Source organism: Crassostrea angulata, chromosome 4 (assembly GCF_025612915.1).
Source record: "Crassostrea angulata isolate pt1a10 chromosome 4, ASM2561291v2, whole genome shotgun sequence".
Classification (NCBI taxonomy): domain Eukaryota; kingdom Metazoa; phylum Mollusca; class Bivalvia; order Ostreida; family Ostreidae; genus Magallana; species Magallana angulata.
Window position 1 is genome coordinate 36,053,685 of NC_069114.1, and position 24,077 is coordinate 36,077,761.

The 24,077-nt window shown below is 35.5% G+C and overlaps 1 protein-coding gene across 1 annotated transcript; it reads right to left on the reverse strand.

Moving 5' to 3' along the window:
* Window positions 1–101: 101 nt before the first annotated feature.
* On the reverse strand, window positions 102–23,758 carry LOC128182371 (protocadherin Fat 4-like). Its single transcript, XM_052850973.1, has 20 exons — window positions 23,534–23,758; window positions 15,282–15,365; window positions 13,994–14,170; window positions 13,423–13,498; window positions 12,958–13,130; window positions 11,369–11,536; window positions 8,493–8,605; window positions 6,703–6,883; window positions 6,042–6,203; window positions 5,467–5,604; window positions 5,094–5,216; window positions 4,804–4,992; window positions 4,286–4,485; window positions 4,050–4,174; window positions 3,453–3,685; window positions 3,023–3,181; window positions 2,566–2,776; window positions 2,338–2,387; window positions 2,051–2,111; window positions 102–1,944 (listed from the first exon to the last, which is right to left on the reverse strand). The coding sequence occupies exons 1-20, from the start codon at window positions 23,607–23,609 to the stop codon at window positions 1,923–1,925; spliced, it is 2,721 nt and encodes a 906-aa protein (XP_052706933.1). The 5' UTR covers window positions 23,610–23,758; the 3' UTR covers window positions 102–1,922.
* Between the last annotated feature and the right edge of the window lie 319 nt (window positions 23,759–24,077).

Sequence of the window (24,077 nt, forward strand, 5' to 3'; positions counted from 1 at the left end):
TCTAACATTTAGTAGAGAAACTCAAGTAATGTACACATAGTAAATATTGTTGCACAGAAATATAGCACAGCATTAATTGACTGTACACCAATACTGGGTTCACCAGATTGTTACCTTCGGCAAGTTCGCTCACCAAAATCTACAAATGGTTCCAAATGGTAGCAATCGGTCACCACTAAATCAATCAGCAATCCTAGAGCTTAAGCAAAAGTTTAGAAGGTGACATAAATGGCACAAAGATATCCCAAGTGTACCAAACTTCGTACATATATCCTTTTAAAACCCAACAACACAGTCGAAAAATACATTACGCTAGATCTCCCAAAACCCATCAGATCAAAATTGGCAATGTTTAGATGTGGTGGTCTCCCCCTAAGGATTGATACAGGTCGCTACAGAGGAAAACCGGTAGAGGACAGAATATGTAACCTATGTGATCTTAACGAAATCGAAATTGAAAAGCATTTTTATTACATTCAATTTTATCTATTCTTTAATAATCAGAGAAGACATTTATTTTATAAAATTGGATATGATTTATTTGTAAGTCAAAATAATGCAAATGATAGTACTCTATTTGTTGACCTAATATGTAACTATTCCCGCCAAAATCGCTTATTTTATTAATGAATTATACAATTTAAAACAGAAAAACTTGACAAAACCATCTTGCTCCTAAAACATGTAAAATTTATTCACATATTGTAACAGTTTGAAAGTGACTTATAGGTCCGTTGGGCCGGGTGTATTGAAGTTATGTTTGTTAAAGGAATGTTGTAATGATGTTCTATACACATGTCATTATAATAAATTATTTACTTACTTACATTATGCAATTCATTATGTCAGGCAGTAAGAAATCTAATTAAAATGAGATGTTAGATCCGCTCGCTTACTCGCTATGTGTAGCGAGTAAGCATGCGTATCTAACATCTAATTTTAATTAGATTGGGCAATAAGAAACCTATTGATACTCATGTAAATAATAACTGGTTTGATATTTTGTTGCATAGAATATTTTGAATACGAATTAAAACAAATGCAGGCTTATTAGAGTTTGCCCCCGTACCCAGAAATATTAGATAGTGTGTGATATATACTTTTGCTGAATTTGTTAAATAAATTTTACGATAGATATTTGATGTTTGCATTGATGGATAGTAATCTTGTAGTATTCAATTGTGTCTTAATATAAGTTGGAATAGAATTGTCATAAAAGTTTCGTATTGTTATGACCTCTTTTGTTTGAGTTAAAATAAACCATTAAAATAAGCTTTTTGATGAAACTTAATGGAGGATACTTTTTAACCCTCTATTTTATATAATCAGATGGTTATAACTGGTTACAAAGTATAACCAAAGACTACCATTTATTTGAGTATAATAAAAATTGCTCATAGTTATTACAGGTAAAATTGCTACAAAAGGCATCACTTGGTTGCCACTGACTAACAAAGTTCACCGATGGCGACCAAATGCGGTGGATTTTAAATTCACCAACGGTACAACTCTGAAAACACCTACATTGTACTGTTCTCATATAATACTGGATATACAGAAAATCACCAAAAGAATTTCATTTGAGACAGATGTTCCAGTAAATTTGAATTTACTAGGTGCATTTAAATACGAAAAGATACAATATAAAAATAAACATCAAGTGAATAACAATCTCGCATTTATAATAATACATGTACTATCATATTAAACTTACTTTAATTTAAACAAAGTAATCCAAAAGTCATGTAATGAATACAATTTTGTTAAAGTGTTACAACATAAATGAATATATATTTATATCTATTTTTCTTTTTATTTAATCATTTGCAAATATAACAACCCTTTCCTTAATAAATTCTGTAGGCAAGATTCATATACATAATCCATTTGTTCTTTGACGAGAGATTATTCTTCATATCAAATTAGTAGACGTTCTCCCTTGCCCTATACAATCACAATAATATAATTTAAATTAAAAAATATTTATTATTAAATAAACAATTCAGCCAACAATGTACAAGCAGGAATTGAATCAAGAGATAAAACTTACAGGTATTCGGTTGAATGCGCCCGCCATGGTTCCCATCTATCCTTTGATGGATTCTTTGAATCTAAACAGAAAGGTGTGGCAATTTAATGGTAAAACTCAATATTGGCACTTCTGCTCAGAAAAATATGTTATCACCATACTGCTTCTTGTCGATACACCATCGTCAAATCAGAGAACTTTATTGTTTTTATTTTTCAATTTAGACTAAATATTGTAGAGAATCATATTCTATTAAGACAATACTGTTGAGATTCTATTTAAACAATATGATAAAGTTTTAGGCTTACACCTTATTCTTGTTTTTCTGTGTGTAGGCCATTTTTTCGCTGTCACTTGGCTGCAAATGGAAACAAAATTAAACGAGCTAAATCAAAGCATGCCAAACTATTTCTAACGAGAGTCTTTTTGCTGTCACTTTGCTGGGAATGGAAACAACAATAAACAAACTTAATCATTGCGTCTCAAAATATATCTTGCGAAAGTCTATCATATACTGAAAATCGACAAAAAATTACCTCGGTTTGAAAAAATTATGGAAAAAGGCGAAGTTTCCAAATCGAACTATGAGATATGCACAGAACAGAAATAGTCCAGTAAACAATATCACCGCCACCGTAACCCAGGCAATGTTCCGCGGGTCCATCCAAAAAGTCACGTGACGATCTGTGGTGGTGGTTGGTGCAGCCGTGGTGGATTCTGGGATAATTACAGTCACCGCGGCGGTGTCTAGATAAGTAGATAACATTATTATACATTGATAAATAGATTAAGATAATCTGAATAGGAATAGTTCTACACATCATTCTATTACGATAACTTTGAAAAACTTGAAACCAACTTTTATATGAAGCGATTATTTACCCACGATTTACCGGTCATAATCTTGTAAATAGTTTTTAGTTAGTAATTTCAGCAACCGACCTCTAATGGCAAACTTGAGTGATTGAAAAATACATCAAAAAAAGTTCTGACCCTGGAGTCCCCCCGAATCTTTGACGACAGTTGACAGAGATAATGTGGTCCCGGAGGAGAAGAGTAGTAAGCTGCTCTTGACGTAGAATTCCCCGTCATGTTTGACTCCAAAGTACTCGAATCCTAGTCCAGTCTGGTCCAGAGTGTAGGAAATAGTTCCTAAATACCGGAAACATAATCAAATATATCCGCTACAATACTTAAGCAAAAGTAGTCATATAACACATAATTTTTTTGTCCCATTTTGAATATCAAAATCTTGATTAAATAAATTTTAAAAATGTCATTTTACTTGTAATTACATTAACAATTACGAAGCTGTTTTATTTATGATAAAAAATAAATAATATAATAACACATAACACAAAAAAGTTAAGATATGACTTGTCACATAGTGATGAAACTAAAAATTTTCTGAATATAAACCAACCAAAAGCCCCGGCGTCATTATCGGAAGCCGTTATAAAACCAAGTGCTGTACCCACTCCGGTGTTTGGCTGGGCATAAAACGTGAAGGTGGCGCTAGTGAATCTAGGCGTGTGGTCATTAACGTCATTGATAGTGATGACCAATGAGGCGGTGTCTGTGAGGTCACCATCAGATACTGTCACAATGCACGTGACAGAGGGGGCGGTGCCTGCCACATCTAGGTCATAGTCATGACTGTCAATAGGAAAGGTCACTTCATATAAATAGTGCCTGTTTGGGAGGGAAACAATTGAATTTGACACCCCGAAGGAACCATTGTCAACCGATGCGAAGTTTAAACAGGCATTATTGATCTTATTATACTAAAGATCTTAATTTTAAAGAAAATTTACTGCTTTTACATAGGAATGACAAAAATTATACAGCGAACCGTATGCGCATAATGTACGCGCAAGTGTGTTGCTAACGCTGAGGGTAATAGAACGGATTATTAACTGCGTCTAAACCAATCAGATTTCATTATTTAACATGGAAGTATAATAATACGTATTGATAACATCATTTGCATCGAGAAAAATTGAAAAAAATTTACAATTACCTAAACGTTACCACGCCGCTGTTTGAATTTATTACAAACGAAGGACAGTCAATAGAAAAAGCTTTTGTTGCGCCAGCATCAGGATCGGTGACGTCAAAGGAGGGATCCCCAACTGTTGTTCCCGCCTAATTCAGAAAAAGGAACCCAGACGGTAAGCACATAGATATCATTAAGAATAATCATTTCAAAATTGTAGATTTATTAATGTACAATGTAGCAGTGTTCTGTTTCATTACGTTTCCTTCGTTTCCAGAAATAGCGTACGACGCTTTTCCAAAGACCGGAGCCTCGTTCTGATCTGTGATAGCGACAGAGAGTGACTGAGTGGCGGTGTCGAAACCATCAGTTACTGTAACAGTTATCACATAGCTCCTCCCTGAAGCTCCAAGCGCCTCGTAGTTAATCGCCTGAGTTGAAGACGTAGAAATCAACCCAGCTGTAACAATACAACTGTACGGTAAAAAAATTTACTGTGGTTTCATGAATATTTCTTGGTATCAATTTTTGTGGATACAAATACGGAAATCACAGGTTCAAGGATTTGTCAAGTTGTGAACAATATATTATCATATTAAAGCAGTATGTTGTTAGAAATTGCACTTTAATGAACATTTCTTTTTGTGGATCAACTCAACAACAAAAAATCTAGGATAATTGATATTCGATGAAAATTAATGTTAATAAAAATCATGAAATCACAGTGTATCACTCCTCTTTGACATTCTCTTAAAGATATACAAACAAAATAACTTACTCGTTGGATTCATTGAAAAAAGTGATGAGCCAGTGCTAGGGCTGTACGATGCATAGAAAGTATGGGTCTGACCAACGTCCACATCCGTCACAGAAACCTGGTAAACGGAAGCGGAAAGGCCGCCATTTTCTGGTACTGACAATGCTGAGGACAATGGGAGGTTTGTTATCGTCGGCGCTGTATTTATTCCTAAAATTATTTAAATGAACAATACCTTCTTCTACACATAAGAACTTAAAAAACGTGATAAACAATTTTATTATAGTAATTTTTTGATTAATGCTTGCTACCTGAAATAATGACGGTTAGAGTACGGGGCCCAACCAGAGTTTTGCCGTCGTTGACGTAAATGTACAGGTCGTACCCCGGCACTGTGTGTGACGTCAGATCGGAGGTGGCCAGAATTTCTCCAGCTTTAAAATTCAATGTTTTTTATGTTTTGCATGAAAGGTTAACGCATTCGACTTTTATTCCTCGATTCTTTCCTCAACACATTATCATTTACACTATGTGTATTATAAAGAATCGAAAAATAATCATAAGAGAGAAGAAGAAGAAGAAGAAGAAGAAGAAGAAGAAGAAGAAGAAGAAGAAAGAGAGAGAGAGAGAGAGAGAGAGAGAGAGAGAGAGAGAGAAATTTTGTGAATATTGAATATTACTTACAGTGGTGAATAACGAATGGACATGTGACCGGAACACACGTCATATTGAAGTACAGCTGCGGGGAATCTGAATCAGTGGCTGTTACTGTGTACACGGTACTTCCGGTTGTCGTACTTGATGATATCACTGTTTTGGTAGCTGATATGATATTTTTATTCTCATTAGATTTCAACTTTTGTTATTAAAACTATTTTAGTGCCATGGAGGCTTAATTGTAAACAATTTACTATCAAAGCCCAGGTACCTTGATTCCAAATGATAATGATATTTTTAGCAATGAACTTTCATAAAGTAAAGTAAGATGGAGCCCCTCTTTGCAACGAGATTGATATACAATGAAGTCTAAAATTGGCCACGACTATCCACTGATCCAGCCCAGTGAAATATTTTTGAATTCCTGGCATGTTTTATTGCGCCTGGTAACTTTTGAGTCACTTGATAAGTAACAGTTTACCTAAATCCCTGATTATATTAATACATTTGTAGTACAATTGAAGTCTGCACGTTCAACCTTGCAGGTACTTGTGATTAAAAAAAATCGTAAGTTTCAATTAAACTGGCAGATGTATGTTTACCTGGTAGGTTGTCAAAGGATGGCGGGTTGTTCTTGGTGACAAAGATGGTGAGTGTGTCTGTGACTGGTGTCTTGGTATCTGTACAGCTGATCAGTACCGCGTACTGACGGACGGAATCGTAGGAAAGGGAGGGTAAAGCCTTCACGTACACTCCGTAAGAATCTACAAAACAAATCCCCTCATACTACAATAGAACTCACGGGACTACTGGGTAGCTAGGCATAGACAATGTCATTTATCAACCCCATTATGTTACTATAAGACTTACGTCATGGAAGATAGTAAACTGGTACATAAATTTTATCTGATTTCAAAACCGTAATTTGCTAAAAAAAATTAAAATTGTTGTAATTGTGGGTAATTGTCCAAAGTATTTATTTCGTTATTTATCATGTTCTGGGCGTTACATCAGGTAAAATGTCTATGCGACATGACAAAATATGTTGTGTTTAGACTGATTTCTATCATATATATATTTGACCACAAAGTATACTTTAATTTAGAATTTGTCGGTTTTTAAAAATAAAGAAAAGCCTGTACGTTTTTTTCTATTTAGTATAGTATTATAAGAAAAAACTACATTTTAAGAGAGCCAAAGAGCAAGCTCAGGTTATTGTCTAAATTTCACACATTATATGGCAATGGTGGATTACATGTTTACCTGTAGTTCCAGCGATCAGTCTGACGAAGAAGTTGTCGGTGGAGGGGGTGATGGAGTCGGTCGAACACGTGACTCGGTCACTGAGTGAGCCGTCGGTCACCGTCAGGGTGTACAATAGCTGCTCTGCCGTCTGGTCCTCGGAAATGTCGTAGGTGGAGGGCAGGTTGGTGATCACCGGGGGCTGTGATATATAACAGGATCAGTCAAAACATCGAGGGATTTACAATGGGGTCAGACAAAACATTGAAGACTGAGATATATAACGGGGTCGGACAAAACATTGAAGACTGAGATATATAACGGGGTCGGACAAAACATTGAAGACTGAGATATATAACGGGGTCGGACAATACATTGAAGGCTGAGATATATAACGGGGTCGAACAATACATTGAAGGCTGAGATATATAACGGGGTCGGACAATACATTGAAGGCTGAGATATATAACGGGGTCGAACAAAACATCGAGATATACATGACTGTGTATAACGGGTCAGTCAAAACATCGAGGGATAAGGTTTATGACGGGGACGGTATAAACATTGAAGCACCGGTTGCTACAAATGGCACGCCAAATTCGCAAAAATTAGTTAAACATAGTTTCACAGCCGATTAACTAGGTTTATCGGTTGTAAACTGTAGTTTACAGACAAAAAACTGTAGTAAACAACGTAAATCTAATTTCACATCTTTACGCCATAGTTACGCCATTATCTGTTACAAAAGTGTAAAACTATTCTTAATAAACACCGAAAACAACTATTTGATATCGCAAAATTTACAAACGGTTCATCTGATAAATATAGTTTAACGACTGAAACTATGATTTACAACTCTTGTCTATAGTTAAGAAACATAAATTATAGTTTACGGATGGGAAACTATATTCATCAGCAAATCTATTTTGAACTTTTATTTACATTAAGAGATAAACTTTGCATTCGTATTCTATAGTTTACAACCGTTGAATAAGGTTTTACAGTTGACAGCTACATTTAACGAATCATTAACTAAAATTTACGCCTTGTAAACTATAGTTAACAGTTAACTAGTCAGAGTTTATGGTTCGTAAACTATAGTTAACGATCGATAAACCCCGTTTTACTATATTTAACATCTGTTAACCAAGGTTTACCAAAATTAATGCGATCACCTATGCTCCAAAAGTGTAAAAGTATAATAAATACTGAAAATAACTGAGATCACAAAGCATAGTTTATCTGATAATTATTGTTCCAAGATTTGTGAAACTATGATTAACAACTCCTGATTAAAGTTAATGAGTGTAATTTATAGTTTACAAATTTGAACCTATATTTATAAACAAAATCTATTGTTAACATTTATTCACACACAGAAAAGCTTACTAGATTTGCATTCGTAAACTATATTTTACAACCGTTAAATATGGTTTTAACGATCAAAAGTAGAGATAAAGAATCGCTAACTATATTTTGCGGTTCGTAAGCTACAGTTAAAAGTCGATAAACATAGTTCATTGCTTGTGAAACTGGTTTTTTGTGATTTTGGCCTGCGATAGCTATAACTGAAGACTTACAATATTGTTAACAACAATAGTCAATGTTTCTGTTGTACCACTGCATTGATCGTCGATAGTTATAACTGAAGACTTACAATATTGTTTACAACAATAGTCAATGTTTCTGTTGTACCACTGCATTGATCGTCGATAGTTATAACTGAAGACTTACAATATTGGTAACAACAATAGTCAATGTTTCTATTGTACCACTGCATTGATCGTCGATAGCTATAACTGAAGACTTACAATATTGTTAACAACAATAGTCAATGTTTCTGTTGTACCACTGCATTGATCGTCGACTCGAAATTGAAGCTCTGTTGTTCCTACCGGAAGGGCTCCAGTATTTTTTACTTCTCCTATATTAAAGAAAATAACAATGTCCACAGACATTTTTTCTAAGACTGTCAAAACGCATAACAAGAGGCCCATGGGCCACATCGCTCACCTGAGGAACAACAGGTATGATAAAGTCAGCTTAATGGAGTCATAATACAATCTGGACAATGTACATTAATACATGTAGATCCTGTATAAATAAAATCCATTTTTCCCCCTTGGAACTCGGATAGCCCTGATTGCTGCCAATATTTACAAGAGCAGACTTTAATCACCGCTCCTGCACATATATAGGGACTCAACGTTACGCAGGCAGGGATGACCGCACACCTACGCAACTCAACAGGTACCAACGTTAACGCAAGCAGGGATGACCGCACATTTGCGCCAACAGCTCAACCTAACGCAGGCGCCGCAATCACCACCAATACAAGCAGGTATGACCGCACACTTGTATTAATGCGATATAGGGCAGAAATGACCACACATTCTGTATTGTTGGTTAGAAAAACACGAAGATTAGATAGACCAGGGATGTTAACACCCTCAATCTCTCCGTACCTGTTCAAGTTTAACCCCAAACAGTCGCTCGGTACAAAGCAATAGACACTGTCCCTATATATGTGCTGGCCTAAAATAATTCATAGTATCTAAAAATTGGAAATCAAAAATAAACAAACTAATCCAGCCTAACCCAAAACTACTTATGCAGAACAACTTATATACATTGAATATTTATTATTGTATAAAAATAATCATCACAATAATTGGTTAACAGTGGATGCATTAATTAAAATAATCAAGAATCAATAAATCAAGGGCAATAACCCGAAACAGTAATACAAAAAGATTCTAATGAAAAAATAGCTGCCTGCTTCAATTTTATAGTCATATCACATGTTGAGTATTGCAGTTCTCAAAAAGATCCTTTACAATTGTTTATATATGGGATATTCTGCTACATCAAACTCTGAACCTTCTTGTGAGGCCAAAGAATTGTCCTGGAGCCAAAGTCTTAACAATTATTAAGAATCATCTTGCTGATTAGTTTCTGAGAAGAAGATTTTTAAAGATTTACTCTTTATTCCTATGTAAAACTTTAACACCCCCCCCCCCCCATGTGGCCTCACCCTACCCCCAGGGGTCATGATTTTCACACTTTGAATCTACACTACCTGAAGATACTTCCCACAAGTTTCAGCTTTCCTGGCTGATTAGTTTCTGAGAAGAAGATTTTTAAAGATTTACTCTATATATTCCTATGTAAAATTTTAACACCCCCCCCCCCCAATGTGGCCTCACCCTACCCCTAGGGATCATGATTTTCACAACTTTGAATCTACACTACCTGAGGATGCTTCCACACAAGTTTCAGCTTTCCTGGCTGATTAGTTTCTGAGAAGAAGATTTTTAAAGATTTACTCTATATATTCCTATGTAAAACTTCGACACTCCATTGCGGCCCCAACCTAACCCCAGGGGTCATGATTTTCACAACTTTGAATCTACACTACCTGAGGATGCTTCCACACAAGTTTAAGCTTTCCTGGCTGTTTAGTTTCTGAGAAGAAGATTTTTAAAGATTTACTCTATATATTCCTATGTAAAACTTCTACCCCCCACTGTGGCCCCACCCTACCCCTGGGGGTCATGATTTTCACAACTTTGAATCTACACTACCTGAGGATGCTTCCACACAAGTTTCAGCTTTCCTGGCTAATTAGTTTCTGAGAAGAAGATTTTTAAAGATTTACTCTATATATTCCTATGTAAAACTTCGACCCCCCAATGTGGCCCCAACCTAACCCCAGGGGTCATGATTTTCACAACTTTGAATCTACACTACCTGAGGATGCTTCCACACAAGTTTCAGCTTTCCTGGCTAATTAGTTTCTGAGAAGAAGATTTTTAAAGATTTACTCTATATATTCCTATGTAAAACTTCGACCCCATTGTGGCCCCACCCTACCCCCAGGGGTCATGATTTTCACAACTTTGAATCTACACTACCTGAGGAAGCTTCCACACAAGTTTCAGCTTTCCTATTTCTGAGAAGAAGATTTTTAAAGATTTACTCTATATATTCCTATGTAAAACTTCGACCCCCCATTGTGGCCCCACCCTACCCCCGGGGGTCATGATTTTCACAACTTTGAATCTACACTACCTGAGGATGCTTCCACACAAGTTTCAGCTTTCCTGGCTGATTAGTTTCTGAGAAGAAGATTTTTAAAGATTTACTCTATATATTCCTATGTAAAACTTCGACCCCCCATTGTGGCCCCACCCTACCCCCGGGGGTCATGAATTTCACAACTTTGAATCTACACTACCTGAGGATGCTTCCACTCAAGTTTCAGCTTTCCTGGCTTTCTGGTTCTTGAGAAGAAGATTTTTGAAAATGTATCGAAATTTTTCATTAATTTCTAATTATCTCCCCTTGAAAACGGGTGTGACCCTTAATGTTCACAACTTTGAATCCCCTTTGCCTAAGGATGATTTGTGCCAAGTTTGGTTGAAATTGGCCTAGTAGTTCTTGAGAAGATGTTGAAAATGTGAAAAGTTTACGGACAGACGGACGGACGGACAGACGGACGGACGGACAGACGGACAGACAGACGACAGACAAAATGTGATCAGAATAGCTCACTTGAGCTTTCAGCTCAGGTGAGCTAAAAAAGTTATTTTAATTGGTGCAATTTTTTTAAGCCAAATTGCACTGATAGAACAAAAACCAATTGCTACCAAAAAAGACAAATAACACTAATAAGGGAACAACAAACCATTTGCTGCGTTAAACGTGAAATCTATGATTGTGGTTAAGCCGACCAGTGTGGGTGTGTCCTGGGGGTCGACGTCATTGACGGACACGGTGAAGAGCAGCGTGTTGGCCGCTCTGTCGTCAGTCAGTGTCAGCGTATTGGGGAGATTGGTAAACGTTGGGGCGTTCCCTGAATTAGGAAATATAGCACAAGAAAATCTTACTAGCACATTTTACACCACACTTTTCTATACACAACATTTTTAACTATTAATGTATACCACTTTTTGTTTTATCATAAAAACCACTTTGCAACCACTATCGAAATACGACTATTACTGAAATAATTATCATTTTATTAATATTGTTTATCACTATTGAAAAACAATAACAATTGAAATAAATATGGTCCTCCGCTTTCACTGAAATTGGGGATATTGATTTAGGTCTGCCCGTTCTTTCATTCATTTAATCCTTATTTCTCCGCTTGCAGAAACATATCACATACAATACAAATTATTTACAATTGGAAAAAATCCAAACAGAGAATCAAACAATATAGAACTACACGCAAAAGTAAGTAAAAGATACAATTATACAAATAAGGAAAAAGGTAAGTTATATAATTATTTTTTTCAGTTAGCTACTTAAATATTCGACCCATAACTCGAACACAAAAGGCGATTACTACTACACACACACACGCACACATAGTTTGCCCATAAACAAATGGAATCTTTCTGTTTTGTGTTCTTTTAATATTGTAGCTTGTTCTATTCCCCACGTAAAATGTTATACAATATATCCCCATTAAAATCAGATAATTCTACACATAAATGGATAAGGTTCTCGAAAGAGTTCCATCTATATATAACAAGTAGACAGGGGCCCCAAAGCAGCATACTGAAACTGAATTTTACAATATTGGTTAAACAGAGTGTGCAGATTTGCTCTAAAGCCATTATGCGACACTCCTTGCTCATGTATGGATCTAGAGGGGGAGGGGGGGGGGGTCCGCCCCCCGGAACATTTGATATTAATAACTTAATTTAATTTTACTAATTATATAATAATAAAATCTCCAAAATATGTCTCGGAACCCTTCCCCCTCCGACAAATATAATTATCTATCGACCCCCCCCCCCCCAAAAAAAAAGTATGGATCTGTGCAGTCTGTTGAAAATAAATTCTAAAAAGTTCGTCATCTGCCTCAGATGTCATTTTATACAGCTAAAATTGTCTTTTTAACGATAGAAAGCTCCACGATTATAAAAAGGCGAAGGCGAAAGCGCGAAGATGCGAAGGCGAAAGTGCGAAGTTGCGATGGCGAAGGAGCGATAGTAGTATCGCTTCTTCACCTTCGCATCTTCGCGCTTCGCCGTCGTATCCTCGCACTTTCGCTCCTTCGCCTTCGCAACTTCGCACCCCTGCACCTTGACCTAAAGGCAAAAGTGCGAAGGTCGAAGTGGCCCCATCGGAACACCATACTAAAGCGGTAGGTGGAATATTCAAGAGTTTGCCTAGGAATGATTTTAAGGAGATGACATGCAGTAACCACCTAAAAGATTTGTATGGTGCTAAAACCTTGCACGCAAGGGTTCATGAATTTACCTGGTCCCAGATCGGCTCTGATGGCGTACGTTCTGGACTCCGTGGCCGGTGTCGCGGCGCTCCAGTCGAAAGAATCCCCTACATTCTTGGCCCCTATTATAGTGGAATAGGTGTAGCGATCGTTCCCGCCGCCTTCTTGTTTGTGAGATATCATAGGGTTTCCACTGGTATAGCTACAGTACATGGTCAGTAATATGCAGTGATTCAACAACAAATCACGAACAAAATCAAAGAATAAGTTTTTAGATTAATATGTAACCCCATTATCCATAAAACGCAAATGTGTATCAAAAGGATACATAGATTTACGTGTGTAATGCCGGGTCACATTATAAAATGTACGTTAGTTACATAGAAGGGTGAGATTTGTTCTGTATTTTTTTGTTTGTTTTCTTTGCTCTGTTTTGTTATTATTTTTTTGTCATATCAATAACGTATCATTTAACCGCTTTACCGAGTACTTACAAGCCCAAATAATCTCCATCCAGAACAGAAATTCTCTCACTTACGGGCACTAGGTACGTTATTTCATTGTTTATCGCTACAAAGTACACGCAAAACACTACATACATTTCCATGAAAATATCAAGAATGTTATTATAAAGAGTTGAATGCACGAAATTCATATATTTGTCAACATTTTAGAACCAAATGAGAAGTACTACAAGTAGTAGTTCATTTCAAGTCTATTGTTTTAAAGCGAGTTTGATATACAAGTATTTACATATTATTTTTTGCTATCAAAGTATCGAGATAGAATAAATCAAAATAAAAAAAACCCCACTACCAACTCCAATGCTCATACTTTTTTTGCAGCGCTTTCGCCCTGCAGGCTCATCAATAGACTTAAACAATTTGTTTATATATATATATATATATATATATATATATATATATATATATATATATATATATATATATATATATATATATATATATATATATTGTACTAATTGAATATTGACATAATTTCTTGCTTGTTGACACAGGCTATTATGCATGTTAGAGGGGGTCAGAAACAGGCCACTAAACCTACTGCTGACGGTCCGGGAATTCTTGCCCACCAAGGTGAATGAGCCTGTCCCGTCCGGCCTCCAAACCTGCAGGTCGACAGTACCGGTGTTCGTTTTGACATAGAACCGCCATGACTCTATCACCCCACAGCAATCCGTCATGTACTCTTTGTCTGTGGCATCAAGGAGTACCCCTAGCCCTGTCGAACAGAAAACCCCATCTTACTGAAATAGAATCCTCAGAACGATATTAGAAGCCTGAATACTAGTAATTCAATTAAATTAATTGATAATAAAAAAGCCAAGTATTTTGATAGAATATCGAATGGAATTTGACAAATAAGAAGGTTTGGGTAATAAATTTCTACAATATTATAAATTAACATGTACTGTATAAGATAAAAAGATTGTAAAATACTTATGACTTGTAGGAAGTTTTTAGTACTCTTAACAAAGAGAACATGTCATTGATTTGTTTTAAAAATGTGTCTTTTTTGCCAGCATTTTATTATATTTTCAAAATTATTATAATAAAAACGTTAAAGAAGCGTCTATTCTGTTAAGTTAAACGTCAAAGGGACGTTTATCTTTATTACAGCGTGTTTCGTGCATCACTTGTTGTTAAACAGATTTAGCATGTTTTGCTTTGCAACTTCTTGATGTGGTGTGGACCAGGTGATTGGGCCATACATGTATATAGACTATTTGGACCTCTTTGAGAAGGAGAGTTTTGTATAAAGATATAGGAAAATGTTCAAAGTTTTAATCTAAAATATACTAAAATTTTCTTAACCTAATAATCGTTCATATCTAACAATTTCATATCTAAGAATTTTTGTTATAGTTATATAGTTTCTGGCAAAGTTAAGGACTACATCTTTGCAAAAGAAGTAAAGACAGAAATAAAGAGGGATTCCTAGATCGCATTGAATAACATGCAGTGTATGGTATTACAGTGTATTAACATATCAAAGGATCATTTGTATATAACAAAAGAATTGACCTGTAGAGGAGATCGATTTCCTGGGAAAAAATTCATCTTTTACCATACATATTTTTAAGTTTTTCGAATTTTCATTTAGCGCTTGTAATTCTTAAATCAGCCTTCAAAGTTAGCTAAAACATCATTTTTGCAGTAAAACGGTCTATTTGTGCATGAATTTTAGCTTGAAAAGCCACCACCGCTTGTGTCAATTTGTTTCTTATTTCATTTGTCAAACCAGCAATGTACAATAGGTAGATAGGCCCACCTATATATATTTAGTTAGACCAGCAGCAATGTACAATAGGTAGATAGGCGCATAGGCCCACCTGTATCCGTGTCCAGGTCGTTGTTCTTGTTGTTTGGATCGTTGGTCCCCGCATGTTCGGTACCGTCGCAGCGCGTCCCCTGACCTAGAGTTAGATGGAAGAATGGATATGAACATTTTCTTATTACATCTTCATTATAAAAAAGCTTTTAAGCTTCATTGAAAGGTATTCTATAATATTTTTTAAATATTTTTTTTTTATTTTGAGAAAAAAAAATAAATATAGATCAATAAAAAAATGTATTCTGCTTTTGTCACATTTAACAAATAAAGCGGAACAAGTTTTTTTTTAAATTGAGTACTTGTCCATATTTTTGTGTGTTAGAATTATTGGAAAGTTAAACAGAAAGAAATGAAGAAGTGTTATGGTCTATTTTCTATAATTAATCTAGTTAATGTCTTTTTTGGCAAAGCAAGTGTTTCTCCGCCTAATTTAACAAATGTGCGAGTATTATTTAAATAAATATTCACCCACGTTTAAAATTTCAACCCCTCCTTTACCATTATGTTTAAACATAAGTTATTCAGTCAGCAATATTGATAAAGATTTGATCGGTGTACTCAAAAAAGGAGTACTCGATTTTCGGCGATAAACCAGAAAACCCTTGCAATAGGAGTTTACTTATTCAAATTCTTAAATTGATTCAAGTATTAATTTAGGCGTTACGAGATGCCCCGCTGCGAAATTCAGAAAAAGTTAATTAAATGCTTTGATTTGCCCCGATAAAGTTTATTAACGTTTACCGCAAAGCCATGAATTGAATAAAGCGTAAGATGAGAATTGAATAAGTTTTGTTTGTACGACGAAGAAACCCTGGGTTTTGTTTATTAGTGACACATACTGGAGAGCGACGAAGAATGACGTAATATACTTTTTAAGTTTGATGTACATTTTTAAAGGGACCTAGACCCGATTTTGGGTCAGAATTTTAGTTTTGAATTTTATCTATAAAATGGTTCACTTGTGCATTTTGAATGATTCACGAAAATTTTTAGAAGTCAAAATTACAAGCGAGATACAAAGTAAGAAGCCATTGTTATGTGAACAAAACTTGAGTCTTATGATTATTTGTTTATAAAATAATGTGGGGTAAAGAAATTATCGATATTTTGACAAAATAACTTGTGTCAAACAAGTTAAAACTCTAATTCAATGTTTTCATAAAACTAATATTATTGTAAATAAAAACATTTTTGGCAACAAATTTTGTAAAAATATATGTGTGTGTGTTTTATTATTATCTCTTTGTAAGTCAAGCATGTAAAATAATGACTTATATATGATATATTCGGAAAAATTTGGTTAACAAAAATGCTTTTATCAACAACAATAACAACGTTTCAAGTGTTAATCAGACTTTGAAAATGGACAATAAACGTTGCATTCTGGTCACAGTTCATGTTGCTTTTAAATTATGGAATTGAATGAATTGAAAAGCAAAATTATAGATTTTACTAAGAACTTCGATTTTCCTATAATTCATCACACCTAAATTGGCCCTGCCGTATTATACATTTTATGAAATTTTTTCCATATCGTTGTACACAAGACATTGTACAGCGACACAGTTTTATTTTTATTTTTGTTTTTAATACATTGAGCTATCATATACATACGTATCTTCATGGGGAAAATGTCAACGTAGATTATTATTATTATTAACCATGACAAGAAAAGTTGTAAATACCAATTATGCTTAGTTGCAAGGAAAGTATTCTTACAAACGATTAGTTTACTTCGTACGACATTATGTGTCATATAAACGACATAGAAAATAGTAATTACGAGATACAAAATTGTACAAATGAGACATTATTCGTATTTATGCAAGATACCGGGTATTATATCGCATTTATTAAATCAAAGTACTGAAGAACTGACGGGAGATCATTTCGTCACTCTTTATTTATTTTAAAATCAATGATATGGTATATTGCATGTCAAGTACATGTAGTTTCTAATTTGAATTACGCACATTTTTATAATATGAATTTTTTTTACTTTTTCGACAAGAATGTCGAGAAACCCCCATATGAATCATGTGTAATAATATTATAGCATTGAATCATGATTTTTTGAAGTATTCACTCTCATAACTGCAGCGGTGTGTGCATACAAATTGAATAACGCGCGTTAGCGCATTATGAAAATTTGTATGCACACACCGCTGCAGTTATGAGAGTGTATACTTCCAAAGGCTTATTTTTACATTTTTTAACTTATTGCCTTGTCTGCAAACGTGATTCATACCTTAAAATTCCTATCTTATCAGTCTAGACGGGACTCCCAAAACGGAGTTAACTCCCAAAACGAAGTCTTTGGCTCCATCATGCATTGCGGTAAAATGGCGTTTCCAATGTAAACAACGTATGAGTTATGCCCCTTAGTTCTAAATGAATATCTAAAATTGGCCAAAAACACGACAAAAATTGATTTTAAACTTTCAAAAACATTTCTGAACGTTTATTTGTGATATTTATGTCAAATGTTCATAACTGTTTACTTGTATTACGTAAGATTAATTTTTAAAATGAAAAATTCACCCATATCTTCGATCGCGCATAACTATAACTCTTTAGAAATAAATTAAATGCTTGGATATGATTATTTATCATTGTTTGTTGAAATATAGTCTCATTTACATCATTTTCAGGTTTAAATACTCAATTATCTTGAATATTTATGCATTTAATATGGTTAACTAACATCGGAAACGCCGCGAGCGATTATAATTGTTTTGATGATAATTATCTGTTTAATTTAAAGAGTTATTGTATCTAGAATGACAATTCGTTTAATTTCTAGGTTTTTAAACTACCAATTCTATTTTTTCAAAACAAATAAGACGTTTTTAATCATCGCTAAAGCAGCCAGTTTTTGTTAGTAGTCGGGGCCTTTTTCGTTTTACTTTATGCACTTATCAATTTGTGTGTTTGGTGACTTTAAATTGTAACACATTATGTTCCAGCAAAGACAAGACATCTATTAGAGGAATATTTCAACAGACTGGAGTTGAGATTCTCCATTGGAGATTACACAACCTCATGGCAACGACTAGAAGTTGGTATAGTCACTGGCTGTACAATCTCAGTCATACTATTCAGTCATACTATACCAGCAGCTATGAACCTACTGGTGAAATCAACAGAGAAGATGAGTAGAGGCCCATGGCTGAGAGCAGGCATACGTCAACCACCAGTGCGTGCATTCATGGATGATATGACAATCAGTACTCAGACTGCAATTGAAGCAAGATGGACACTCAAAGAAATAGAAGAGCTTATCAGTTGGGCTAGGATGAAAATCAAACCATCAAAGTCTAGAAGTCTGGTGCTAAAGAAAGGAAGGGTGACAAACTACGACTTCCAGCTTGGACAGGAGATAATTCCATCAGTCTCAGAGAAGCCAGTGAAATGCCTGGGGAAGTATTTTGATGACACACTGAGGAACACCAAGAACACAACCAACACTGTAGAACAACTACAACAGTGGATGGACGCAATAGACAAAAGTGGGCTGCCAGGAAAATACAAAACCTGGATATACCAGCATGGAGTACTCCCTCAGATTTTGTGGCCTTTGCAGGTGTACGATGTACAAATGTCCCGGGTAGAAGCTATGGAGCGCCTGACTACAAAATTCCTTCGCCGATGGCTAGCAATACCACAGTGCTTTAGTAGCGTGGGACTCTACAGTGTAGGGACTAAACTACAATTACCGCTATCATCTCTTGTCGAAGAATACAAGGTTACCAAAGTGCGACAACATCTAACACTTAGAGACAGTAAAGATGAGAAGGTGCGCGGAGCCAGGGTGAATCTAGGTGCAGGCAGGAAGTGGTCTGTTCAAGACACAGTCCGGGAAGCAGAGTTACGCCTGAAGCAAGCAGACATTGTGGGAAATGTAGCAGTCGGAAGACTGGGCCTGGGAACAATTACATCAACCAGATGGAGAACAGCAGGCAAAGGAGTGCAAAGGAAGCTAGTGCAAAAGGAAGTCCGGGTGATGGAGGAAGACTCAAGAATGGTTAAAGCAATAGGCATGAAGAAACAAGGAAGCTGGGTGAATTGGGAAGCAGTAAGGCAGAGGAAAGTGACCTGGAATGACATATGGTCGATGGAGCCAAACAGATTGCAGTTTCTCCTAAGATCAGTATATGATGTGCTACCAAGTCCAACAAATTTGGCAGTATGGGGCTTAACTGATGACCCAAATTGCAAACTTTGTGGAAAACCAGCAAATTTGGAGCATATATTGTCATCATGCTCCGTAGCATTGTCTGAAGGCCGATATACATGGCGGCATGACCAGATACTTTCGGTGCTTGCAGACTCTCTCGAAAAAGCCAGAAAGAGACCACCACCAAAGGACAAGCGGCTCAAGTTCATCAACTTTGTAAGAGCAGGAGAGAGGGAGAAGACAGGCAGTACTGGGGAGGGTAGAGGACTTCTTGGCACGGCAGGAGACTGGCAAATGCGAGCTGACCTGAAAACCAGAATGCAATTCCCAACGGAAGTAGCATCCACCAACAAGCGACCTGACATAGTGATCTGGTCTTTGGCAAGTAGGCAGGTCATTATAGTGGAGCTGACAGTTCCTTGGGAGGAGAGAATGGAAGACGCATATGAGCGGAAAATGGGAAAATATCAGGAGCTTGTGGCAGATTGTCAGGAGAGAGGGTGGAGAGTATGGTGTTTCCCAGTGGAGGTTGGCACGCGGGGCTTTGTTGGACAATCCTTGTGGCGAGCCCTGAGAGTCATCGGAGTTATCGGGTTAGAGAGAAGACAGCTCATAGGGCGACTAAGCAGAGAGGCAAAAATAGCATCGCTATGGTTGTGGAGAAGAAGAGAGGGACAGTGGGGAAGACAGTGAGAGACAATTGTGAATGTAAGATCATTTCACAGGCGGATAGCTGGATGGTCCTGGGCTGGGAGCTGATCACCCCAGTCGGCGCACCTCTGGAGGTTGTAGTGGACAGCGCCGAAACAACCGAGGAAGGAGGATCCACCTATTGACGGGATCATCACGCATCTATAACACCAAGATGTTTACAGGTACTTACGAAGAAAGTACCATTTAATGCAATTTACATTTTAGTAACGATAGAATTCCATGAAAAACACAAAAATATCACTTTTTAAGTATCGTCCAAACATCCAACTTCGGAGATAAGTAACTTTCTTAAGTGCAAATAAACACCTATTTCGTGCAAATACGATCGATAGTAAATCATATCCTGGGTCTTTTAAAACATGTTAGAAGTCTGCCATCACATGCAGCACTTTGCAAGCTGATTTCTCGTGGACCCCATGTTTTCATCGAAAAATCGCCATTTTTTGTATAAGTGCGCATGCGTAGACTCCCAAAAACGGAGTCCAAAATACTTGCAGAAATTCACTTCCGTTGACTTCGTTTTGGGAGTCCGTCTAGACTGCTTATCCTAAGGGTAAGTTAATATTAATGGAAGAACCGCAGTAACAGCCACAAGCGTGAACTTTGATTTTCGCTTGTGACGTTGCAGTTTACAGCGTTCAACGTTTGTGACGTCATAATAAAACTCGTCAATTTGACCTTTGACTACTTGCTGCATTTAGAAGCATTTGAAGACCACAAAATTTAATGGAAAAACACAGTAGAATGTAAATATTTAAAGATATAATTAATTCAATCAAACCATGTATCAGTAATAGAAATATTTCTCGAAAATTGTATGGATCCAAGCAATATTGACCTCTAGTCTCGTTCAACCAAACGCTCGGCTGACACCTTAAATCTCCGACAAGAATTTAAGGAGACAGCCGAGCGTCGAGTTAAACGAGACTATTGAACTCTGGCGTAGGAATACAAACGACTACAAAAAATATTTAAATTGTTCGTAGCATTTAAAATCTGACTATTTTCAAGGTATTAATAAATAAGTTTCCTTGAAAAACAATGCTTAAGCATACATTACATCGAATTTATCAATTATTTTCAAGAACTAAGTCTTGTCAGCAACAATGATTTGTGCTGAGGTCCAAACACTGTTTCACTTTCGGTTTGTCTAAGTAACAGCATAGGAGAGTTGATTAAAATCAACTCCCAAAAATGATAAGTTGTAATCACCAGATACAGGCAATCGTAAGGAAAGTATTCTTGCTTTGTTTGCAGATTTGAATATATAGGGAATTATAATTTTTTTTAGTGTAAATGAAAGGCGACTGGGTTTATTGTTAAGCGAGATTAAAAAAACATGTATAGTATATCATTTTTTTATATTCGAAAACTCTTTGTTTCGTGTCAACAGGTTCCTGATCTCATCTTTGGGTGGGATTCGTATATAAATGTGGGGAGGTCCAACAAATGTATTTGATTTTTGTTCATAAAGTTGACATCTTTCGTACGCAAAGAAGTAAGCGTTAAAGGATTTTATCAAACAATTTAATCAAACAAGAAAATAATATTTTTTTTTCACCATTAATAGCCTTCCGCCATCCTCTAAAAAAATCAAGGTAAACAATAAATGACTTGCATTTTAAAAAATAATGACCTACCTTTTTTAATGAAGATATTAATTTGAAAATTTGTCAAGCTTGAAACTGTTATCTCGTCATGCACTGTGAGCACAATTTACTTATATTTACTGAGTTTCTGTAAATATCCATTATTATTACCATTTAGTGTTATTGTGAAATCAACCTATTTGAAAACTATCTTTAGCTGTGTGCGAATATCCTTTTATGTTTTAACTGCGGGACATGTCTCTGTAAAAGTTTACTTTAGTAGTACATGTATCTGAATTATAACAATAAGTTTCAGCATCCTCCAATATTGTACATGCGACCCTTACATGATTTGCAATCATTTTCAAACACGGTCAAAACATTCTTAGTCTTCTGAAAAAAAAGTCGCATTACACCACGAAATGATATTCGCAAGTTTCAGACTTTAGGTGCAATTTATGCAGATAGGAGAAAATAAAGCATACTTATATATGATTAAACAGATAAAAAAAATCGTAAGCATTTTAATGCGCTTTTTCTAAAAGCAAAAACAACTATTATTCTCGACAGGACATTACTCATTGCAAAGCAATTTCGACTTGGGTGCTCTTGTGTTATTTTCAAACCGGAAGTGAACTTAATTTTTTCCCCTTTTGAATTAATATCTTTAAAATATTATTTAAAATATACATGTGTGTTGTAACTTTTATAGACTGAATTTGTTTATTTCAGAAAATTCCAATCTGATTAAGGTCGTGTAGCGACAATAAGAAAAGGAGTGGATCTTTAAAATGTTAACTTAGTTTACAAAGTCCTGAAAAAAGGAAAACCATAACACTTAGAAACGATCTTTTCCCACTATCCGTTCAAGCGCCATCTACTTTTAAATAGACATAGCGGCCAATGTCTTCATGGGGATTAATTTTACGTTCCGCGTCTGTCTTTAAAAAAAAGATTCCTTTACGACTACTCTAGCTTACATATAGAAGTTGAAGATGTTAATAATTGTCTCTAAGGGAATTTCTCACCCAAAATATGAGGGAGGGGATAGAAGGTCAGCTACTGTAATTGTCCTACAATTACACTGAACACACCATAAGAACATTGTTTTCTGTTCATCTAGAATAAAGCATTTTTTAATAATTCATAATATTTTTTAAACAATTTATAATACATTTAATGATTATTTAAAAATCAATTTCTATCAAGAGGATGTTTGCACAATTAAATTCTTATGAAAAAACTGTTTCCGTAAGGATTTTTTCTCAAATATGAGATAATGTCTTATATACATACGAATAATGTCTCACTTGTAGAATTTTGAATCTCGTAATTACGATTTTCTAATTTCTATCCCGTCTATACCACTTATAATATTACAAAACTTAATACATTTACGTTGTTTGAATTCCTATAGCTATTATCTTGTGCATACGACTTAGCACATCGTTGTTACGACTTATCAGATCTTCAAATGTTCATTTTTTAAATGCTGTATCTTAAAACATCGTAACTACGTTAAAATCCCTGCTTTCAAAAACTATCTTGGTATTCTGACATGGTATTTGACAACTCGCAGAAGCGATCCCACCATGGGATTTATTCACAACAGTTGAAAACTAAGGCATATATGTCATTGAAAAGTTTTAATCAACTTATCAAAATATTTATCTATGGGTTCAGCATAGTTAAATTTTGAAGTTATTATAATTAAAAAAAATGAACATTGATTATACACTCTTATATTAAAAGTTAAAAAAAAATACTTGCCTGATACTAGTCTCTCCACATTAAACAAAAGAATCACACCGATAATAATCGAAAATCTTGTCAAAGAATTCATCATTGGTTCAAATTTTTAATTCCCTCACAAATACATGAACCTATTCCGGTCCCATCTTAAAGTCGCCGTGTGCATGCTCGATACGCATACCCGAGAGAAAGAACACGGACATCGGTCCACTTTTTCAGCATAATTACCCATTACATTCGAAGGTTTCTACATCCTTTTAAAGGTTTTACATTTTCTTCATCTTTTGAATTATCTCCTTTGAAAAAAAAAATCAAATGTCAAAAAAAATGTTGGTTCACACCCTCTACCGTTCCTACATAATCATTAACTTTTTTTCGCCTGACTGTATGATTTTCAATGATGGGTGGAAATTAAATAACGTGAAAAAAATATCAATGTCGCTAATGGGGCGACACGCTCCGTACTCCTAAATGCTGGTTTTATCAATGAGAACCTATGATGCCATGGCTTGGTACTGTAATATCTCATGCAAAAATTTTGCTATTTAAATTTTTTTTATTG

Coding starts and splice junctions, on each gene's coding strand:
- LOC128182371 (XM_052850973.1), bottom strand. CDS start 23,609: ATGATGAATTCTTTGACAAGATTTTCGATTATTATCGGTGTGATTCTT. Junction 8,606..11,368: donor CACGTTTAACGCAGCAAATG/GTTTGTTGTTCC, acceptor TCTTTAATATAG/GAGAAGTAAAAAATACTGGA. Junction 5,217..5,466: donor TCCATTCGTTATTCACCACT/GTAAGTAATATT, acceptor TGAATTTTAAAG/CTGGAGAAATTCTGGCCACC.